Genomic DNA, 21,344 nt, shown 5'->3' on the forward strand with positions numbered 1-21,344 from the left:
TAATGCTCTGTACCTTCATATTAACAATGTATTGCAGCAAGCAAGTGCAGCTGCAGAGAATTATGATCATGAAAGCTTACCCTCTGAGGATTCAGGCATGCAGAATCACATCTAGGTGCAGACCTTGCCACATCCACAGCCTTCCTCCTGGAGAGGAGGGAGTGGAAGCACCGCTTTTGTTTGCAGCCAAGGAGGCACAGGGGAGCGATAGCAAGCAAAAGGACTGAGGTGGTGCTCATGGGATATAAATACAAGCAAGTCTCCTCCCAGTCACAGAATCACAGAATTGTTCTGGTTGGAAAAGACCTTTAAGAGCATCAAGTCCAATATTACCTAACTCTACCAAGTCTTTTGAGAGCTGGAGAGGTGGAACTGAGTATTGAGGCAGGCTTTTGTGGGGTTTGTTTGGCATTGAAGTTGTTTTTGAATGTTTTCAGATTTGCTCATTTCTTTAGTTTGGAAGAATTTCTAAAGAGTTTTTGTGTGTGGAAAAAACCTGTAGGCTGTTTCTGAATAGGAATAGCTAGCAAAAGTAAGATGTGCTTATAAATCATTGTTTAATGCAGGAGTTAAGAGTCTGCTTTCCAGTAGTCTGTCCTTCTGGGAACACCCTTTGATTTGTAAAGACTCCAGAGGTTTGATGTCATGTGTTCATTCCTCAGGCAGGAGGTGAACCGAACAGTCTAATCTTCAGAGACAGGGAGTTTGCCACCAAAGAACAACCCAGAGCAATGTCCCTGGCTGGAGTAAGCTGTCTGGTGACAGGAGCAGGAGGATTTCTTGGCCAGAGAATTGTCTGCTTGCTGCTGGAAGAAGAGGAGGCACTGGCTGAGATCCGGCTGCTGGACAAAACCTTTAGCAAAGAAGCCCTTGAGAAATTTGGAAGTAAGTACCACGTCTTGAGGACTATGTGCTGTGGGTGGGTGTGCTGTTGTCTCATGTGAATAGCTTTTTTTTTTTATTTTTCCTTTTTTTTTTTTTTTTTTTTGAGAGAGAGATATCTTTACCTCTCATCCAAACCAGCTTTGCAGATAGAGGTTTTATTTCAAGGAAGTCTTGCTTTACCCTTCCTTCTTCCTTCAAATATAAATGTAAAAGCAGGAGTTTCTTTTGCCAGACCCTGAGGCTTCTCTAGACTGGAAGAGAAACCCAGATACTGTTTGTGCAGTAAGCAGGCTGCCTTCAGCACAACTTTACTACATGGAAACCCACAGAGCAAAATTAATCCCAAAGTCTCACATGTCTGCTTGGGGGCAGGAAGAAATCACAAGCATTGCTATGCTGGGTAGGGTGGGTGCATGAAAAACCCTGGGCTGTGATGTGCTGTACTAAAGGGTAGTGGTGAAGTTGTGAGTACAAATGCTGATGGTTTTCTTCAACCTGTGATGAGTCTGATTATCTTCTGGTCAGGAGTTGTGATGAGCGTAACAGGTTAAATCACTGTGACATGAGGCATCTTGAAAATTTGTTGTTGCTATTATTAATATTATTGCAGTTGCCTGGGGAGCAGAACCTTTTTGTGCTAGGCATATAAGAGACAGGATCCACTTGCAGAGGGAAGGCCAGGACTCCAGTTTCCTGAATGGACTGGAGACAGCACAAATGAAGTGGTGTGCTCAGTGTCAGAAACAGTTTGTAGCAGGGAAAGAAGCTCAGAGTTAATCCTGTGTTATCTTAAATGCACCATTTCCTGGGATCCTGAGCATACCTACAGGAACATAAACTCAATCAAGTTATGAAGCCCCTACATTGTATTTACTTGATAATGTTAATTTAAAAAGTCTTTAAAACCATCACACCTCCACTACATCTTAACCTCAGGACTATTATTCCTCTGGATGGGAACCCTTATGGAATATGCCCATATGATTTGCTAAAATGCCACAATACTTTCATAAAGCTTTTAAGTGACATAAAAGAACAGTAACAGTGTGCCATAAACGTGGTGCAAATTGCACAAGCCTTTAGGATGGTTTGATACTCCTCAACCTTCCTCCTCCTTTAAATCTCATTCAGTATTAGACTGAGGGTTTGCTAGATGCCCTTGAGCTGTGCAGCAGCCCTTCCTGCTCTGATTTCCAAGCAGTCCTTGCAGCAACAAAACCTGCAGCAGCAGTGGAGGCAGCAGGAGTAGAGTGTGTGGTTTAGCCCTGATGCAGCAGGACCAGGAGAGCTCTGCAGGGATCTGAGTTTCCTGGGGAAGGGAAACAACTCTTTGTATGAGCACAGTCTTGGGTGAGCTGCAGCAAAGGTTTTTTGTTTTCAGGAAAGCTCCAGGAATTATTTCCTTATCCACCCTTCTTCCTTCACTGAACACTGTTCAGATACTCCCTCTCCTATTCTTGCAACATACCTGCTGCCTACCTGAACAGGAAAAGAGGAATAGAAAAATCAGCTAACAGAGCTTTTTTCCCCCCTTCCTTTCAAACAGGCAGTGGGAACAACAGGCTGGCATTTCAGATGTGTCTCAACTGCCTTCAGACCCTGCACTTTGCCTGGCAGTCCACTTGTCTGAGTCAGCCTCTATAGCAACATCTTATAATAGCTGTAGGGGAAGTGTTACCAGGATGGAGCCAGACTTTTCTCAGTGGTGCCCAATGACAGGACAAGGGGCAGTGGACACAAACTGTAGCACAGAGCACTGGCACAAGCTGCCCAGAGAGCTTGTGGAGTTTCCTCCTCTGGAGGCATTCCAAACCCACCTGCACATGTTCCTGTGGGACTCACTCTAGGTAACCCTGCTCTGTCGAGGGGGCTGGACTACAGGATATCAGAGGTCCTTTTCAACCTCTACCATTCTGTGTGGTTCTGTGTGTTCTTTTCAAATGTCCTGCCACTGCTTGTGTTTGGGACTACCAGAAATATTTTCCTGCCCTTCTCCAGCACAGTGAGTCCAGTTCCAAATGCAGGGGTGCTGTGAAAATTGTGGGGTTGGAGCCTTCTGACCTTTACTGCAGAGACTTTAACTTGCTACCATGTGTTGTTTGGGCTTCTTAAACAGCCAGGAGCAGAGCTGTGTGGCTTTCTTCCTCAGAGAGCTCTTGAGCACCTTTACTTGCAGTATCTTTGTAGAGTCAGGGCTGCAGACAGTAGGACAGAGGAGTATGTGCAAGTTACAGTTCTTTGTGCCAGGAGACACTCAGAAGCACTCCTCTTTTGTCCAAACAACATTTCTGCTGAGATCTTGACCATGGCACTCAGTCTAAGTGCAACAGTGGCATTTGTGGTTTTCCACAGCCTTAGAGAGTCCACTGCGTAGTTGAGAATGAAAGTCATGTCAAACATGGTAGTTTGGTACCTTGGGTTTCCTACCTCCCATCTCCACTTAAAATTTATCTTTCTGCCCTTCCTGTGCTTCCACTTATGCAGTCCTTTAATTCTTTTTTGTTTGCTTACTATTGCACTGGCATTTCTGGAAAAGATAAAAAGTCCTATGTTGTTCTTGAGAAGGTTTCTTGCTCTCTCAAAGCATTGACTCCTCCTCTATATTTTTCTCCTCTCCCTCTGAATCCTCATTTTATGTAATTTTTCAGGGACAGTCATTTATAGATTGTGTGATGCTTGAACTTTGAGTGGTTTTGTACTGCTAACCCAGTACTGCTCCAAGGTAGGAGGAAAGCAGAAGGAGAAGAAATGTGAGCGTTCTTTTCCAGGAATTTTGCTGGGGGAAAGTTCTTGCTCTGAGAAACTTCCTCCTGTTTGTTTTTTCTGTTTGTTTTTGTTGTTGTTATTGAGGGGTTTTTGTTTGTTTGGGGGTTTTGTTTTGGTTTGGGTTTTGGGTTGGGGTTTTTTTGCTCAGCTTTGCAAACATTTATTTGCCCTTACTACTGCATTTAAAACAGAGAGGCAGAGTAGCAACAGGACATTCTAGTAGCTGAAATGGGAACAAAATAAATATTTCAGCATCTCTGGTCCAAAGAAGCCAATAAATTGCTTTACCCTTTACAAAAGAAAATCAGATGCAATTTTTAGTTTTCTCCTGTGAATACACAAAGGAGACCATGAACCAGAAAAATTAAGATCTCTCATGAGGAGTGCCTTTTCCTACCATCTACCCCACAGCTGTTAGGACCACTAAGAAATTCAAGCTGAGTCCCACAGACACTGCTGCTTGCTTGAACTTTAAACAACACATAGAAAACAGAAAGAGAGTTTGGGGCCAGTAGTCTGACTGCATTGTTGAGTCAGACACTGCTCACAAAAAGACACTGAAATGTTTTGAGCATCATTGCTTTCCAAGCAAAAACCACTCTATAGAAAGCAGGGAACAAAGCTTTACAGCTCAGCAGACACACAAATCATTGTTGAAGCAGAAGCTTTCCCAGCAGGTTGGTACCTTCTCATAGGCACTGTATGCAAAAATGAAGAGCTGAGTTAATGTATGCCTTTCCTCCCCCTTCCACCTGACATACACAATTTTTTGGTGCCTGGACAATCAAGTTTTTCTCTGCCATCTGTCTCAGACCGAAGCCATCATCTGTCAACCGTTTCTTCTTTCCTCTCCCTGCTTCCAAACTCACCTGCAGTTTTCCTCTTCCCCTAGAGCAACACAAGCTCAACCAGCCAACTCACCTAGCTAATGCTGGTAAAGTGAGCAAGGCTCATATTGTCCTTACCAGGGCAACTCCTGTTGGCTAAAGTGGAATGGAGGAGCAGCTTTCCTGCCTCATATTACACTCATATTACAACTTAAACTGCACACCCAAACACGGCACAAAGCCGCCAGACAGCAGCTTTCTAGTGACCAATACCAACTAGCCGTGTCACCATCCGCTTTAAAAGGGACAGGCTGCTTGTATATTTTTTCCTGGAGGGTTTGATTTGCATGTGTAAAAGCTCCCATTTTCCTAACTCCTGCCCAGGCACTGTGACCACTCTGAAAGGGCCACAGGTCAGAATTTACCCCGTGAAAACCATGTATTTCAGTCCTTTGGATTATTGCAACCCCACAAAGCCCTTCTTAAGGAGAACATCAATCTGAGGGCTGTAGAAAGAGTTAGGACAAAAATCCTAACTCCACAGTCTGACACTTTTGTAGCCACGCAAGTAAAGGTCAGTTAAAAACTTCTGGAAACAGAGTCCTAGGAAATCAATGCACTCTGTAAAACCATAAGAAGCATAAGAGTGCATGTGGCAGTGACTATGTTGAGAGGGCAGGCATTCTAGATTTAGTAATAGTTCTGTAAATCTTTCACAAATTTCATATTTCTCAGAGCAACAGAGGATGATGGAAAAGAATACTCTCAAGCTCGTTGCAACAAAACAGTTGTTAAATTAATACAATACTGCATTCTAGGATGTTAGAGAGATAATAAGATAAACCATGTTAAAAGATACTCCCACTCAGTTTCAGGATCAGTTTCAGATCCAAGCGTGTCCCTTAAAGACATGAGATGAAATGCTGTCTGCTTTGGAGCTGTTGGAAAAGCACGGGATACACCGAATTTCAGTCAGAAATGAGGCTAAAAGCTATCTAAATTAATCAGGTTCTTCTCTTATCTAGAACGAGTATTTGATTATGTTGGAAGAAGACAGGATCTGCCTGTGCTACAGAGTCCCTCCGCAGTAGCTGTGCCAGGAGAGCCCTCTAGTGCAGATACAGCAGAGAGGATTTCGTGCAATGAACCAGCTCTGTAACAGCTGTAAGCCATGCTGAGAAGGTCCTCTCCTCTCCTATGGCACAGCTGCAGCCAGGCCAGCAGACTTCCCAGGAGAGCAGCATCACTTTGGACATTTCTCCAGATGATCATCTTCTGTGGGCTCGATTTTGTTAGTTCTGGTCTTACCAAAAAATGCTTCTGCCCAGCAGAACTCTAGGGAAGGATGGTTTGGACACCTAGGATTGCACCATGGTCATCCACACTAGATGTTGGGGAGGCAGAGGAATTAAAAAGCAGGAGTCAAAGCAAGACAGTGATGAGATAGCTCAAGAGACCAGCCTTGAGAGCTCAGATTTGGACCAGAAGGATCTGCATGCTAAAAGTGACACTGTAGCTTCATGCTATGCATCACAGATGCTAAACTGGAGCCAGAGCTGGACTTAGGAGACACGCAGTAAGTCCCAACCAAGGTACAGAAAAACGCTGTGTCAAAACTGTCAGTAATATATTAGAAGAGCTGTAATATGGACAAGGTCAAGGGGCAGAAGATAGGAGTGAACACAGCTCAGTGCACATGTGGTAGGTGGAGAAAGCTTTTTCATCACCTGGAAGACTGGAGTTGTGCCTGGCTGTTCAGTATGCTTGGATTAACACTTCAGAAGCAGCCAGCCACCAGAATATGCAGAGCTAAAGCTACTCCCCATGTGATCTTCTAAACACTCCCTTCTGAAGGAAGCTTCAGGCATAGTTAGCATGGATTGCCCAAGGGAAAGTCATGCTTGACCAATCTGATAGCCTTTTACAATGGCATAGTTTGATAGATAGATGAGGGGAGAGCAGTGGGTGTTGTCAGCAAGGCTTTTGACACTGTCTCCCACAGCATCCCCACAGCCAGATACAAGGAGTTGGGATTGGATGATTGGACACTGAGGTTGATTGAGAACTAGCTGAAGGACAGAGAGGGTTGTGGGGTCTAGTTTGAGTCCTATAGCTGGTGGTGTTTCCACGGATCAGTAGTGGGTCCAGTCTTGTCCAATATCTTCATCAACAACCTGGATGAAGGGACAGAGTGCACTCTCAGCATGGCTGCTGATGACATAGAACTGGGAGGAGGGGCTGACACCTGTCAAGCTGTGCTGCCATTCAATGAGACCTGTACAGGCGGGGGAGTTGGGCAGAGGGAAACCTCATGAAGTTCAACAAGGGAGAGTGTAGAGTCCTGCACCTGGGGAGGAATAACTCCCTGTACCAGCATGGGTGAGGAGCTGACCTGATGGAAAACAGCTCTGCAAAGAGGGACCTGGGAGTGCTGGTGGACAACAAACTCCCTATGCCATCAATGCTCTTAGGGCCAAGAAGGCAAACGGCATCCTGGAGTGCATTAAGAAGATGTGGCCAGCAGGTTGCATGTGCATGAAGATGTGTCCCTCTACTCTGTTCTGGTGAGGCCACGTCTTGAGTACTTTATCCAATTCTGGGCCATCCAGTTCAAGAGGGACAAGGAACTAGTGGAGAGAGTCCAGCAACAGCCACTATGATGAGGAGAGTAGAGCATCTCTCTCATGAGGAAAGGCTAAGAGAGCTGGGGTTGTTTAGCCTGGAGAAGACTGAGGGTGTATCTCATTAACACTTGTCAATACTTAAACGGTGCATGTCAGGAGGATGGAGCTAGAGTCTTCTCAGTGGTGCCCAGTGACAGCACAAAGGGCAACGGACACAAACTGGAACACAGACAGTTCTGTATAAACAGAACAAAAAAATTCTTTCCTTTGAGGGTGGCAGAGCACTGGACCTGGATTTTGTGTAGTTTTTGGAGGCATTCCAAACCTGCCTGGACATGTTTCTGTGTGACTTACTCTAGGTAATTCTGCTGTCGGCAGGGGAGTTGTACTAGATGATCTTCAGAGGTCCCTTCCAACCCCTACCATTCTGTGATTCTGTGATTTGCTAGCAGTGGGAAAGATTTCTCTTTAAAAAAACAAAACCAAAACAAAACAAAAAAGCAAACTAAGAAAGAGCCAAGATCAATATTGGCTCCAAAGATATGGTTGGTAATGCAACATAGTCTTCTACAGCACTGTAACAGGCATGTGACAATATAGCCATTGGAAAATATCTTCTGCTTTGCCAGATTTGCATATCGCTCCTCTACCTGGGCCGTTAGTACCTCCCAGGCACAGCCCCAGCATCCACCCAGCCCTCCACCACTCCTACTAGCACTCCTCTTTAGGATGCCCATCAGGTCTTTTGCTTTGTTTTCTGCTGCCCTTGCAGAGTTCCAGGGTAAGACTGAGATGAAAATCTTGGAAGGGGACATCCGAGACGTGACGTTCCTGAACCGTGCCTGTCAGGGGGTCTCCCTCATCATCCACACAGCTTCTATCATCGACACCTTGGGCCTGATAGAGAAGCAGCTGCTTTGGGAAGTCAATGTAACAGGTCAGTGGCTTGAAGCATCTTTCTCAAACCCATGTCTGTTATGTCCTGATCACCATCTGCTCAGGAAAGGGGATACCTGTGCTGTTTTTTCTGAGCCAGATTAAACTGGGTTGTTCTGCATCCCGCACAGCCACAGCTATGAGTGCAAAGCATGCTCGTGTCGAACCCATATGCAGCTCCCACATATGCCTTTTCCTCATACATTCTGCATATCTGCCTTCTTCACGTGCACTGTGCACCAGTCTTCCACTGCAGGGCACTGCAGGACCATTCACTCTTGTCATCAGTTGTATATTCCCATCCTAAAATCTGCACAGGCTCTGCCTTCAGTGGGGACAGTTGTAATCCCATGCTTAGTGGACCTTTCTGGAAGCAATGCACCTCTGAATCCCAATGCACAGCTGAGAAATTGGTTCTTAGTCTTCCTCCCCGTGTAGCATCCCTGCCTGTGTACATATTACAAACACTGTAGGCTTAGAACCATAGAATACATGAGCTGGATATTATTATATATTATTATAGAATCACAGAATCGTTTTGGTTGGAAAAAACCTTCAGGATCAGCACATCCAACCATTACCTAACTCTGCCAAAGTCTGGTGCTAAACCATGCTCCTCATGGTTTAATTTTAGTTTTGTCCCTCAATGCCTCTGCTTTGTCTTCAAGCCCAACGTGGCAGTTTAGGCTGAGTGCCTCCTAGGCTGCCACATACTTACATCTCCAGCGTCCACCCAGGAGGTGGACACAGGAAGCAGCATATTTCTACCCATAAATCCTGCACCCTATGAATCCATCTGCAGAGTCATTCTCTTCCTTTCTTCCCTCTCTGCTCCCATGGGAGATGCTCCCTATCAGGTAATGGTGGGGGAGTATTTCAGGCCTCTTAGGGCTGTCTAGGCCTAATGCCAGGAGGAGAAGGGGCAGGAGGCCAGTCTCAGACCTGGCCAGCCTGAGAGTAGCCTAGCAGTTGGGGGGGCGAGGGGAAGAAAGAGCCCTGGGGGTTTTGGGTACACTTTATAGTGGGGAGAAGGGAAGTGCTGGGGGGCCTTTGGGTGTGGTGTGAGGGACTCCGTACACTTTGGGATATCTTTGCCACTCTGTCTTTGTAGTTTCTGTAAAACACCAATTGCTTTTCCATTTAAACCTTCCATCACTCTTCAATCCCTTTTTGTGAGTGTCATTCTTTCGCCCCTCTTGGGGCAAGAGAGGATCTGTCCTGCCTTAAACCAGGGCACACCTTCTGTGAAGCCAGTTGAATAGTGGACAGATTTTTCACTGAGTGAACCTGATTTTGAAGTCAGCCTTCAGGTCCCATAGATCCCTTGCTTAGCAAGTCACCCAAAAGCATCCTCCAGTCTGGAAAACAGGGCTTCAGCATACAGGAATGCTCTAATGGGTAGGAGAGCTTTTGAAGGCTCTCTGCTTTAAGCCAAGTCAATCCAACCAACAGGCCACAAGCCCCTGAATCTGTGGTCAGTGTCTGTGCTAACCAAAGCAAAAGCAAAATTTGACTGCCCTCCCCCCCCCCCAGTACAATTCACTGTTCTTTAGCTCTGGTAGGTGCACTGGCACCACTTAAATACAGATTCAGAACAAATTCAGTTTCTTTGAACATCCTGCCCAATTCGGGACAGGAATCTTCCATCTGCAGAGAGGCGAGATCTGGCCAAGCTCAAGCCAGAGGTGTTGTTTCTAATCTAAAAACTCAACTTTTTCCTGCTTGGGGAGCTCTAGACTGACTCGCATGTTTCTCTTTTGAAGGTACTCAGCTATTGCTGGAGGCATGTGTTCGCTGTAAAGTCCAGCACTTCATATATACCAGTACCATAGAAGTGACAGGCCCAAACTGCAAAGGTGACCCAATATTCAATGGTGATGAAGACACAGCTTATGAGAGCAAATCAAAATTTCCTTACGCCCAGAGTAAGAGACTGGCAGAAGATTCTGTGCTGAAAGCAGACGGCCGTGTGCTGAAGGATGGTGGCACGCTGATGACTTGTGCCCTGAGATCCATGTACATATTTGGAGAAGGATGCCCATTTCTTCGAGGTCATCTGGATAACTGTCTGTTGAACAAAAATGTCTTCCTCCGCTTCTCCAGGGAGGAGGCTCTGGTGAACCCTGTGTACGTGGGCAACATCGCCTGGGCACATGTGCAAGTGGCCAAAGCCCTGCGAGTCCCACAGAAAGCCAAGCACATCAGGGGGCAGTTCTACTACATCTCAGACGACACTCCTCATATGAGCTATGCTGATCTGAATTACGAGCTGACCAGGGACTTGGGGTTTGGGATCGAGCCCCGGCTCCCTATGCCTCTGACAATGTTGTATTACTTCTCTCTGCTGCTGGAGATCGTGAGCTTCTTGCTCCGTCCCTTTGTCAGGTACATCCCCTCCACCAACCGCCACCTGGTCACTCTGCTGAACACCCCATTCAGCTTCTCGTACAGAAAGGCACAGAAGGATTTTGGCTACGTGCCCCGCTACACGTGGGAAGAGGCCAAGAAGCGCACTGGGCAGTGGATTGCCTCCATAGTCCCACAGAGAAGGGAGTACTTGAAAAGCAAGGCTTCCTAAGGCTTCAGAGTTGCTGAGACCCGGCCAAACCTAGGGCCTTGAGCCAGAGGAGAGCTGGTGAACATCAGCAGCAGGTAACTACAAAGCATTTAAATGAAGGCTTTCTGTAACAGCCCATTTATGCCTCCACCCCCAACCCAAAATAAACAATTAATTGTTCCCTTGTTAAGTACAGGCAGATCAGGGCAACTTCACTGTACAGTGTGCATTCACTTCTACATCTTGTGTGGCACGAAGACAGGAATTAGTAAGACTCCATTGCAGTGCTGAGAACGAGTCAACCTTTCTTCTCACTCCACGACACCTTCAAGGTTTTTGTAAAGCACAATTTGCCCTAGATCTATAATTACACTTTACAAACACATACTACTCAGCTACACCCTTCCCACTCAGCTCCTGCCAGCCTCACCAAACATGCAGCAGGTGGAAGCCACTTGTCTGCAAAAGCTGCTAAAGTCTTGCTCACTTCTTCAAGAGTATTGATATATGCACATGTGTTGTCCCTGTGCTCTTCTGATGGCCACAGGAGTTTCTTTAGAATGTATAACTTGACTTCTGGGCCAAAAACTTAGAACTTCTTTGAACAAACAGATGAGATCCGGTGTTTGCTTCTTGAACATACAGCTCACTTGCTGAAAATAGCTCTGAAAGATGGGAATTGCTCTGATTGGTTTAAGATGGCATGAAGCAAAATATTTTACCTGACTCAGTACTCACATAAATAAAACACATTTCCAGCAATGCTGGCAGCTTGAAGTCTTTGTTGAGTTTAATTAACCAGTGCCCTAGACATTAGATAGTCCCAGCCCAAATATTAGCATTTCCTTTAGTAACAGGTTAAGTATGTGAGATCTGAAGCAGTAGAATACCAGAGAGCAAAATCTGCAGTCATATTCTGGGCACACAGAAACAACTCTTCCATTGAACAATGCTTCCATTGAAGCATTTGTAGACACTCAGCAAATGGGCACTGTGGTTGCTTCGGAGATAACCATGTCAATCTCTCCACCCTTCTCCACTGAGCAAGCAGCACTCTTCACACCCCTGTCAGAGTTCCTCCTTTGTCTGTGAGCACACAGATCTATTCCATGCTGAAAGAGACCCATCCCCAGCTAATCTATATGCTGATAACACTTCTAGAGATGGATGGAAAGTGAGAAGTTCTCACAGAATCACACAATGGTAGTGGCTGGAAAGGAGCTCCAGAGATCATCTAGTCTAACCCCACTGCTAGAGCAAGTTCACCTAGTGCAGGTTGCACTGGAACATGTCCAAGCAGGCTTGGAATCACTCCAGAGAAGGAGAATCCCCCATCTCTCTGGCAGCTCTGGAGACCATAAGGAGACCATAAGGAGAAAACAATTTTCTCCTTATGTTTAAGTAAAACCTTCTATACTCTAGTTTGTGCTCACTGCCTCTTATCCTGTCACTGGGGACCGCTGAAAAGACCCCAGCCCCATCCTTTTGACCTCCACCCTTTAGATATTGATGAGGATTGATGATCCCCACTCAGTCTCTTCTGAAGAGTTCCAGCTCTCTTCCCTCATCATCTTTTGGCTGTCTGTTGGACTTTCTCCAGTAGTTCCCTGTCTCTCTTGAACTGGGGGCCCCAAAACTGGATATGATACTCCAGGTATAGCCTCGTCAGGGCAGAGCAGAGGGGGAGAAGAACATCTCTCCACAAGTTTGCAACAACTTTAAAGAATAAGGAACCTGAAAATGAAATTTGGAATTAAAAACTCCTGGATAGAATCTGCACCAAAAAAAAAAGCGTTCATGGAAGTTTAGAAACAAATAAAAGGCATTATTTAGCACATCTGAGTTTGCTCATGGCAGACAAGCAGCACATCAGAGTGAAGATTCCTAAGAAGCTGTGTAAGTGCTACTGTAAGACTCTCCTAGGGTCCTTTTCTTGGAAGAGACCTTTAAGATCACTGACTCCAACCACTACATAACTCTGCCAAGTCTGGTGCTAAACCATGTCCCTCGACACAACGTCTCTGCATCTTCAAAACACCTCCTGGGATGGGGATTCAGTGTGTTTGAGAACCCTTTCAGGGAAGAAGCTTCTCCTAATATCCAGTTTTCTTTTAAACACCTCTAGGGACTCATGCCTCAGCATCACATTAAGAAAATAAAGATGGGTTTAATAAATAAACAAATTCATTAGGGAGGCTGTGATTTGGTCCAGGTATCTTATGGCACCAGTTTACAAAGGTCCTGTCCCATCCCTTTGCCCAGCAGCAAAGTCAACAGAACAGCACCATGTGCGTAAGTCTCAGCTGCTCCAGCATTTCAGCAGCATGGGCACATGCTCTGTTCTTCTGTCTTTGCTCTACTACCAGGGTCAGAAAGCTATGACTGAAGCACGTTTCACTGTCATGGCTGCTCACTCAAGTGAACTTAAGTAGGAGCCAGGGTTTTTCATTTTTCTATTACTTGTACTGCATTTTGAAGCAAGCTGCTGACAGTGAGCAAAAGACCAGCAACATGGTAGCATCAAACCGTCTACAGCACACAGCACAAATCTTGGAGAGTAATTTGGGGACCCCCTCTACACATTTTTAGCACATTTAGGCACTGTGGTGTGAACATAATTTAGCCAACCTAATTTTTAAACAAAATATTTGCTAAGCTGGGTGGTTGTCCTATCCAGAAAGGGAACCAATGAATCACAGGATCACAGGATGTCAGGGGTTGGAAGGGACCCAAAGAGATCATCGAGTCCAACCCCCCTGCCAGAGCAGGACCATACAATCTAGCTCAGGACACAGAGGAACGCATCAAGATGGGCCTTGAAAGTCTCCAGAGAAGAAGACTCCACAACCTCTCTGGGCAGCCTGTTCCAGTGGTCTGTGACCCTTACAGTAAAGAAGTTCCCTCTTGTGTTGAGGTGGAACCTCCTGTGCTGCAGCTTTTACATCCATTGCTCCTTGTCCTATCGCACGGAGCAAGTGAGAAGAGCCTGACACTCCCTCCTGACACCCAGCCCTCAGATATTTATAAACATTTATTAAATCCCCTCTAAGTCTTCTCTTTTCCAGACTAAAAAGCCTCAGATCCCTCAGCCTCTCCTCATAAGGCACGTGCCCAAGTCCCCTAATCATCCTTGTAGCCTTCTGCTGGACCTTCTCCAGCAGGTCTCTGTCCCTCCTAAACTGGAGAGCCCAAAACTGAACACAGTACTCAAGACGAGGCTCACCAGGACAGAGTAGAGGGAGAGGAGAACCTCCCTTGATTTGCTGGACACACTCCTCTTAATACACCCCAGGATCCCATTGGCCTTCTTGGCCACAAGGGCACATTGCTGTCCCATGGATAACTTGTTATCCACCAGGACTCCCAGATCCCTCTCCACAGGGCTGCTCTCCAGCAGATCACCTCCCAGCCTGTACTGGTGCAGTTTATTATTCCTCTCCAGATGCAGGACTCTGCACTTGTCCTTGTTGAAATATGGTTGACGATGGTCTCCTATTCACAGGCAGGTCCTGGAAGGATGAAGCCTGATGCTTAGCTTTGCAATTAGCTCAGTGTATTGGGTTTGTGTCGGGTGAGGTTTTGGAAGTGAAGGAGATGGCTACTGGCAGGGCTGCTGCACGAAGCATTGAGAAGTTTTCCTGGCTCCAAGTGGGGCTTGCCTCTGTGATATATTTAAGAGAGGAAACAACTGTTGGGCAAGTTCTTTTGTTTTGGAGGTTCTTTGGTGTTGGAAAGGAGTGGAAAATGATAAAGACAACCATGTGGATGCCAAGATCAGTGAGGAAGGAGAGGGCAAGGCACACCAGAGCAGCCTGGCAAGATGGCAGACTGAGGCCTTGCAGCCCTTACAGATCAACAGTGGGGCAGAATCCAGCTTGCAGTCCATGGACAACAACACACTGGAGCAAGTGGCTGCTCCCAAAGGTCATGACTCTGAGGCAAGTCTGTGCTGGAGCAGAGTGTCACTGGGAGGACCACTGCCCATGCTAGCTAGAGAAGTTTGTGGAGGACTGTCCCCTGAGAGGGACACCATGTTGCAACAGGGAAGGACTGTAAGAAGTCTTCCCTCTGAGAAGGAAGGAGCAATAGAAACAAAATGGAAGAGGCTGGGACCAAGCACAACCTCCATTCCCTGCCCACTGCATCACTTGCAGGGAGGAGGGAGAACTGGGATCAGAGCTGAGCCCAAGAGGAAGAAAGGGGTGGGATAAAGGTGTTTTCAAGATCTGATTGCATTTATCATTGTCCTACTCTGACTCAGTCAGTGAATTGGTGGTGATTTTGTTGTTTAAATAAAACTGATTTTGTTTCCCCAGTCTGTCTTTTGTTCATGTCCATGATTGGTGTTTGTGCCCTCCCTGTCCTTGTCTTGACCCTCAAGCTTTTTCTTTTGTTTTCTCCTCCCCATTCCACTAGAGAGGGATAGTGGTGAGCAAGGGGCTGCATGGTGTTTAGTGCTGCCCAGGAAGGCTTTAAACCACAATACCCAATTGTATGTAATGTGTAAGTCTAAGAGTCCAACTCCAGACCACTTTTAGGCCACTTTATATTCCTTAGAATTCCTTTCTAAGAACTAGCTAAACCCACATCTGTTTTTTTGTGAAGTCCCAATAGAACTCTGAACTACAGAGCAGTCCTTACTGAGAATGGTTTGCCCACAAAGGAATGTGAGCACTCCTGGTGCAACTTACAGAAGGGGGTCATGTCTTACCTACAAATGCTCTTAATAATTTCAGCTTTATGCTAATAATTACATGTTCAGATCTCTCCATACATGCTCTACTCATCTCCAGATTGAACTCCAGCTCCTGTTGAGCTCTGCTATCCTCCTGTCTTGTTCCTTTACCCTCAGTTCCCCTTCAGCCCAATCTGTGCATGCACCGTTGCCCTTGCAGTACTTCTGTTTGCATGCTTACTCCCTGCATCCCCTCTGGTATCCCCCAGACCCCTTCATGAGTGCTCTTTTCCACTCTCTTTCCCTCCAGCTGAGCTCTGTTCCCTGACATTCCCCTCAGTTTTGGGGCCCCATCTAAAGCCAGATTTTCTAGAGGGTGGGCAGAGCAGGGGATGGTTGAGACCTCAGAAGTTCTGGTGTGCCATTTGCGTGGCTGAAGAGAATGGGGGGTTTGCAGCTAGTGAACTTGTGTGGAAGGTTAGGTATGAGCACCTGCAAAACCAGCTAGGACATCCAAGATCACTTGTTCTTATAAGAGACATGATGTAAAGGTAAAAGAGCAGGCTTGGGTCTGTCTCCAAGGTGCAAGGTCCTGAGGAACCAAACAACCTGGGGACCCAGCACTTCTAACCTTGGCCTGCTGATGGTTTTGGTATGCCGTGGAGACACTGACTCACTATGCCAGACCAAGCGAAAGCAGGAACAGAGAGGAGCATGGGGAAGGTTAGGGAGCCAGACCCTTACAGGATCTCATCTTGGATCTAAGCCAAAGCTGAGACAAATGACAACACAGGATTCCTTGTGAGGAGCTCTGTGAAGAACAATTCCTGAGAGGCTTACACTGTTGTAGGCATTAGAAATTTGCAGAGAGAGGAACTGGCTTTCTGGTGCCCTCATGATTTGTGAGCTGCTTTGGGTTTGCAGGAAGAATGGCCCAACTCTTTGGGGAAGAGGGAACTTTGGGAGAGTCTCTAATAAAAGCTTTGTGCTCTTGAGGGAACTGAAATACTCCTCCAACTCCTCTCTAGCCTGCAATGCCATTTTCCATTGCTGCCAAACCATAGCCTGATGTGGTGCAACCTGGGTTATGGGCTTGGGTTCCCTTCTGCTTATGAAGATTCCTTGATCACCCCCTAATCCTTGTTCCTATGGGTGATAATTCACATCATCTGCTGTGGTGACCTTAGTAGACATCCTGAAGGGAATACTCACTCCTTGTCCTCCATCTACTTCCAAGTTGTGCTCCTGTGAACACAGCTCAGGATACTGTCCTGCTGCCATTGCTAATGAAGCGTGCTTGCTCCCTCACATCCAGCTTAACATCTACCAAGACTTCCAGGTATTTTTCAGCAGATCTTACTGTGATGGTTTGAAACTGTCTTTTTAATTTTTCCTTGCAAAGTTCAAAACAGAGAAAGTGAAAGAATGTAAATAAGTCACTATTGGGTGTAAGAAAGCAAAATAACGATTGTTCTAAACACTTCCATTGGATAGATAGAAATGTTTAAGAACTATTACCCAAAACAAAGTAGGCATTCAGCACATTCTGCGTTCTGCAGTGGGGGCAGTTGCTGGGCTGTCTGGCTGCTGTTTCTTCTTCTCTTCTGGCTGAAGATAACACACTGACCTTGGCAGCTAAGTTAACAATTTTCTGCTTAACTAACTCTGCTTCTCTGTCCAGGGGGGTCTGGGGGGGAAGCTCCTGGGAGAGGGAGGCCCCTTTGGGAGGGTCCCCTTGGGGGGAAGCAAAGGGAGATCGATTGTGCTTTTTTTTTGTTGATTGTATATATTTGTGAATGTTGTGAATTTTGTATATTTGTACATATTCATTGCATTTCATTGTAGATTTTAGACTCTGCTTGTAAATACAGCTTTTCATTTGCTTCCAGACTGAGCTAGCCTGGTTATTGTTGGTGGGGGGGGGAATTTCAGCTCACACCCACACACTTACCCAAACCAGTCACTCCCCAACCTGGGTGTTTTGCTTTGCCTATGTCCCTGCTGAATTTCACAAGGTTTCTGTTTGTTTGACATTCCAACATGCATCCTACTTCTGAAAGGTGTCCTTGCTGTTTCCCCCCCATTTGGTGTCATCTGCAAACCTGCCAGAAATGCACTCCATTGCCTACTGTAGGTCACTGATAAAATAAGGAACAAGACAGGTCCCAGAACAGACTTCTGCTGTACCCCACTTATTACCTATCATCATCCAGCCACTTCTTTTTATCCATCTGGTTGTCCATCCATCCAGAACATCCATTCACATCCAAGAATGGTGGTGATGGTGTTGAGAGCATTGATAAAGTTGAGGTAAATGCTCTATTCCTCTCCACTCACTAAATGATTATTCGCTGCTTCTTCCATCCACTCCCCACTATTCTCATCCCTATCAAATCCCTCTGATGGAGTTTTCTTCCTCTCCTGTCCCCTCATTTTGTGCTGAAATTTTCCCTCTCCCTATATTCTCATTCTCTCTAGACCTCACCGGGGAAAAATCTCTTTAGCAACTGCCCCTCTGTTCATGTCTTCTCTCCTTAAGCCTCACCATTCATACCAGCCTGGTTCAGTGCTCCAGCATTCTCAGACTAAAGAAGTTTCTTCTTATGTTCAAATGAAACCTCCTGTGTTCCAATTTGTATTCATTGCCTTTTGCACTGTCACTGGACATCTCTGAAAAGAGCCCAGCCCCATCATCATGACCTCCACCCTACAGATATCGGTAAGCACTGATACAATCCCTTCTCTGTCTGCTCTTCTCCAGGCTAAGCAACCCCAGGTCTCTGAGACTTTCCTCATAAGAGTTCAGTCCCCTCATTATCCTCATGGCCTTCTGTTGGACTCTCCCCAGTCTCTCTTAAGCTGGAGAGCCCAGAGCAGAAGACAATACTACCAGGCGTAGCCTTACCAGGACAGAGTTGAGGGAGAAGAGAACCTCCCTCAATCATACCCTTCTTAACAAACCCAGGAATACCATTGGCCTTCTTGGCCATAAGGGCACATTGCTGGCTCACAGGGAACTCCTTGTCCACCAGCTGGACTTCTTTGCAAAGCTCCTTTCCAGTAGGTCAATCCCTAATGTGTACTGGTGCAGGGAGTTATTCCTCCCCAGGTGCAGAACTTTACACTTCTCCTTGTTGAACTTTATGAAGTTCCCTTCTGCGCAACCCTCCAGCCTGTCCAGGTCTCACTGAATTGTAGCACATCCTGAATGGGTGTCAGCCACTCCTCCTTTTGCTGTTTGTACCATCAGCAAACTTGCCTTGAGTACACTGTCCCTTCATCCAGGTCACTGATGAAGGTACTGAACAAGACTGGACCCAGTACTGATCCCTGGGGAACACCACTAGCTACAGGCCTCCAACTCAACTTGATCCTGCCTCATTGATCACAACCCTCTGAGCTCTGTCCTTCAGCCAGTTCTCAGTTCACCTCACTCTCCATTCATCTAACCCATACTTCTTAAGCTTACCTATGAGAGTATTCAGGGATCAGCATCAAAAGACTTGGTCGATGTAGACAGCATGCACTGTTCTCCCTCACCTAACTCAGCTCACCTCCCTTCACCTACTCACCATCATAGAAGGCTGTGAGATTGGTCAAGTATGATTTCCTCTTTGTGAATCCATGCTAATTACTGATGATCTTTTTTTACTCTACATGCTTAGAGATGACCTCCACAATGAGCTGCTCAATCACCTTTCCAGGGATGGAGGTGAGCCTGGCCTGTGCTTTCCTAGGTCAAGTAACACTCTCAGGATGTGTATGACAAAATAATGGTGAAGGTGGTTATCAAACCCTATTTGATAAGAAGAAAAGAAGGTGTTTATCACACTAACAGCTGTTATCTTTCTAGCCTAGTGATATTCTTCTTTATGCCCAATGATACCAAAACAATGGGCACAGCCACGGCTGCTCTGTCACTGAAGCTGGTATAAAAAGGACAACCCAGGCACAAGGTAAAAAAGCAGAAAAGGAAGAGGGAGAACAACAGAAGCAGAGTTGTTATTTAACAGGGGAAGGCGCTTAACACATCAAAGAGCTGGAATGTTACAACATGTACCAGAAAATGGGGATGTCTTTGCCCAGGTTTAACAGAGGTCCTAAAATATGTATGGATACTGCCAAAGAGAATAAAGGACAACTTGTCTTCCGCAGCTCAATAAGTGACTCATTTTTTTAATTCAGGCTCCAGTTGCTGAAGCCTACTTTGTCATTTTTGCCTTCGCAGTCAGATGGCGAGATGGCAACATACTCCCAACAATCAGATTTCTAAGCACCAAATTCCTCCTTTTCTGAACTTCCTCTCTACTTCTTGCTATCACACCCCTTTCTTCAACACCTATGATAAACTGTTCATCTTGATGGGAGCTTATTCTCACTTCTGTCTCCAACCCTGCCACCTCCTCAGCTACCTACTCATAGTCAGAGACTCTCTACTCCCCTTGGTTGTTTCTTCCTTCTTCCAAAAGAATAGAATCATAGAATTGTTTTGATTGGAAAAGACCTTTAAGTTCATAGAGTTCAACCACCAGCCCAACACCACTATGGTCACTAAACCATGTTCTGAAGTGTCTACATGTCCACACAATTTTTGAACACCTCTATGGGGAGCCTGTTCCAATGCTTAACCACCCTCTCAGCAAAGAAATACCATGTTGCACCAGGACAGGTTTAGACTGGGTATTAGGAGAAACTTCACTGAAAGGAGTCTCAAACACTGGAACAGGGTCCTCAGGGAGGTGGCTGAATCCCCATCTGTGGAGGTGTTTCAAAGATGCAGAGATGTGGTGCTGAGGGACAGGACCAAATGCAAGGTCCTGCATCTGGGTTGGGGCAATTTCAAGCACTAATATGGGCTGGGCAGTGATTGGCTTGAGAGCAGCCCTGAAGAACCGGACTTGGGGGTGCTGGTGGATGAGAAGCTCAACATGAGCCACCTGTGTGCACTTGCAGCCCGGAAAGTCAATCACATCCTGGGCTGCATCAAGAGAAGTGTGGCCAGCAGGCTGAGGGAGGTGATCCTTCCCCTCTGCTCTGCTCTGGTGAGACCCCACCTGGAGTACTGCATCCAGTTCTGGAGCCCCTATTACAAGAAGGATCTGGAGGTGTTGGAGCATATGTCCAGAGGAGGGCCACCAGGATGATCAGAGGGCTGGAGCACCTCTCCTATGAAGACAGACTGAGAGAGTTGGGGCTGTTCAGTCTGGAGAGGAGAAGGCTCTGAAGAGACTTTACTGTGGCCTTCTGGTATCTTAAGGGTGCCTACAAGAAAGCTGGTGAGGGACTTTTTAGGGTGTCAGGTAATGATAGGACTAGAGGGAATGGAGCAAAAATAGAAATGGGTAGATTCAGATTGGATGTTAGGAAGAAATTTTTCACCATGAGGGTGGTGAGACACTGGAATATGTTGCCCACGGTGGTGGTAGAAGCTCCATCCCTGGAGGTTTTTAAGGCCAGGCTGGATGAGGCTCTGGGCAACCTGATCTAGTGTGAGGTGTCCCTGCCCATGACAGAGAACTAGATGATCCTTGAGGTCCCTTCCAACCCTAAGAATTCTATGATCCTATGGTTTAGCCCCAGCCTTGGTAGAGCTAGGTAACAGTTGGACTCCACGATCTTAAAGGTCTTTTCCAACCAAAACAATTTTATGATTCTACAGGAGGTTGCTATTGAAGGCAAAGGACACAATGCACACCTTTTTCACTTAAAGACATTCTTTATTCAATCTTTTTTTATATACAATATTATTTTTAATCTGTAAAAAGTACATATGCAGGATTCCAGGTCAGAGGCAGAAGGTTTCCGCATCAGAAGACTTTTTGCCCTTTTATTATTTTGGAGGAAAAATCAATAACCTGTCAGTTTTAGAGCAAGAATAAAGGCAGAATGCAAACCCAACTTCCACCAAGCAATTAGGATTAAAGGCAACAATTCACTGTAACAACTTGGGCTGTCTCCTTCGACTTTGGTGGCTCACAACTTTTCTGAGGAATTACAGAGCAGTTTGTTAGAAAGGGCTGACAGCCAAAGCAGCTAGTGCTTATCACGTCTGCTACAGCTGTACGCACACAGCT

At 46.0% G+C, this 21,344-nt stretch overlaps 1 protein-coding gene across 1 annotated transcript; it reads left to right on the forward strand.

The window, feature by feature from the left end:
• The first annotated feature begins 683 nt into the window (after positions 1–683).
• Positions 684–10,616, forward strand: HSD3B1 (hydroxy-delta-5-steroid dehydrogenase, 3 beta- and steroid delta-isomerase 1). Its single transcript, XM_054386817.1, has 3 exons — positions 684–885; positions 7,875–8,039; positions 9,802–10,616. Exons 1-3 carry the CDS (start codon positions 732–734, stop codon positions 10,614–10,616), a joined length of 1,134 nt encoding a protein of 377 aa, XP_054242792.1. The 5' UTR covers positions 684–731.
• Positions 10,617–21,344: the final 10,728 nt, after the last annotated feature.

The sequence above is a fragment of the Indicator indicator genome, chromosome 1 (genome assembly GCF_027791375.1).
Source record: "Indicator indicator isolate 239-I01 chromosome 1, UM_Iind_1.1, whole genome shotgun sequence".
Classification (NCBI taxonomy): Eukaryota; Metazoa; Chordata; class Aves; order Piciformes; family Indicatoridae; genus Indicator; species Indicator indicator.

Excerpts from the sequence above, each read along its gene's own strand:
- HSD3B1 (XM_054386817.1), top strand. The coding sequence starts at position 732 with ATGTCCCTGGCTGGAGTAAGCTGTCTGGTGACAGGAGCAGGAGGATTT. Across the intron at positions 886-7,874 it reads AGCCCTTGAGAAATTTGGAA|AGTTCCAGGGTAAGACTGAG; the intron begins GTAAGTACCACG and ends CTGCCCTTGCAG. Across the intron at positions 8,040-9,801 it reads TTGGGAAGTCAATGTAACAG|GTACTCAGCTATTGCTGGAG; the intron begins GTCAGTGGCTTG and ends TCTCTTTTGAAG.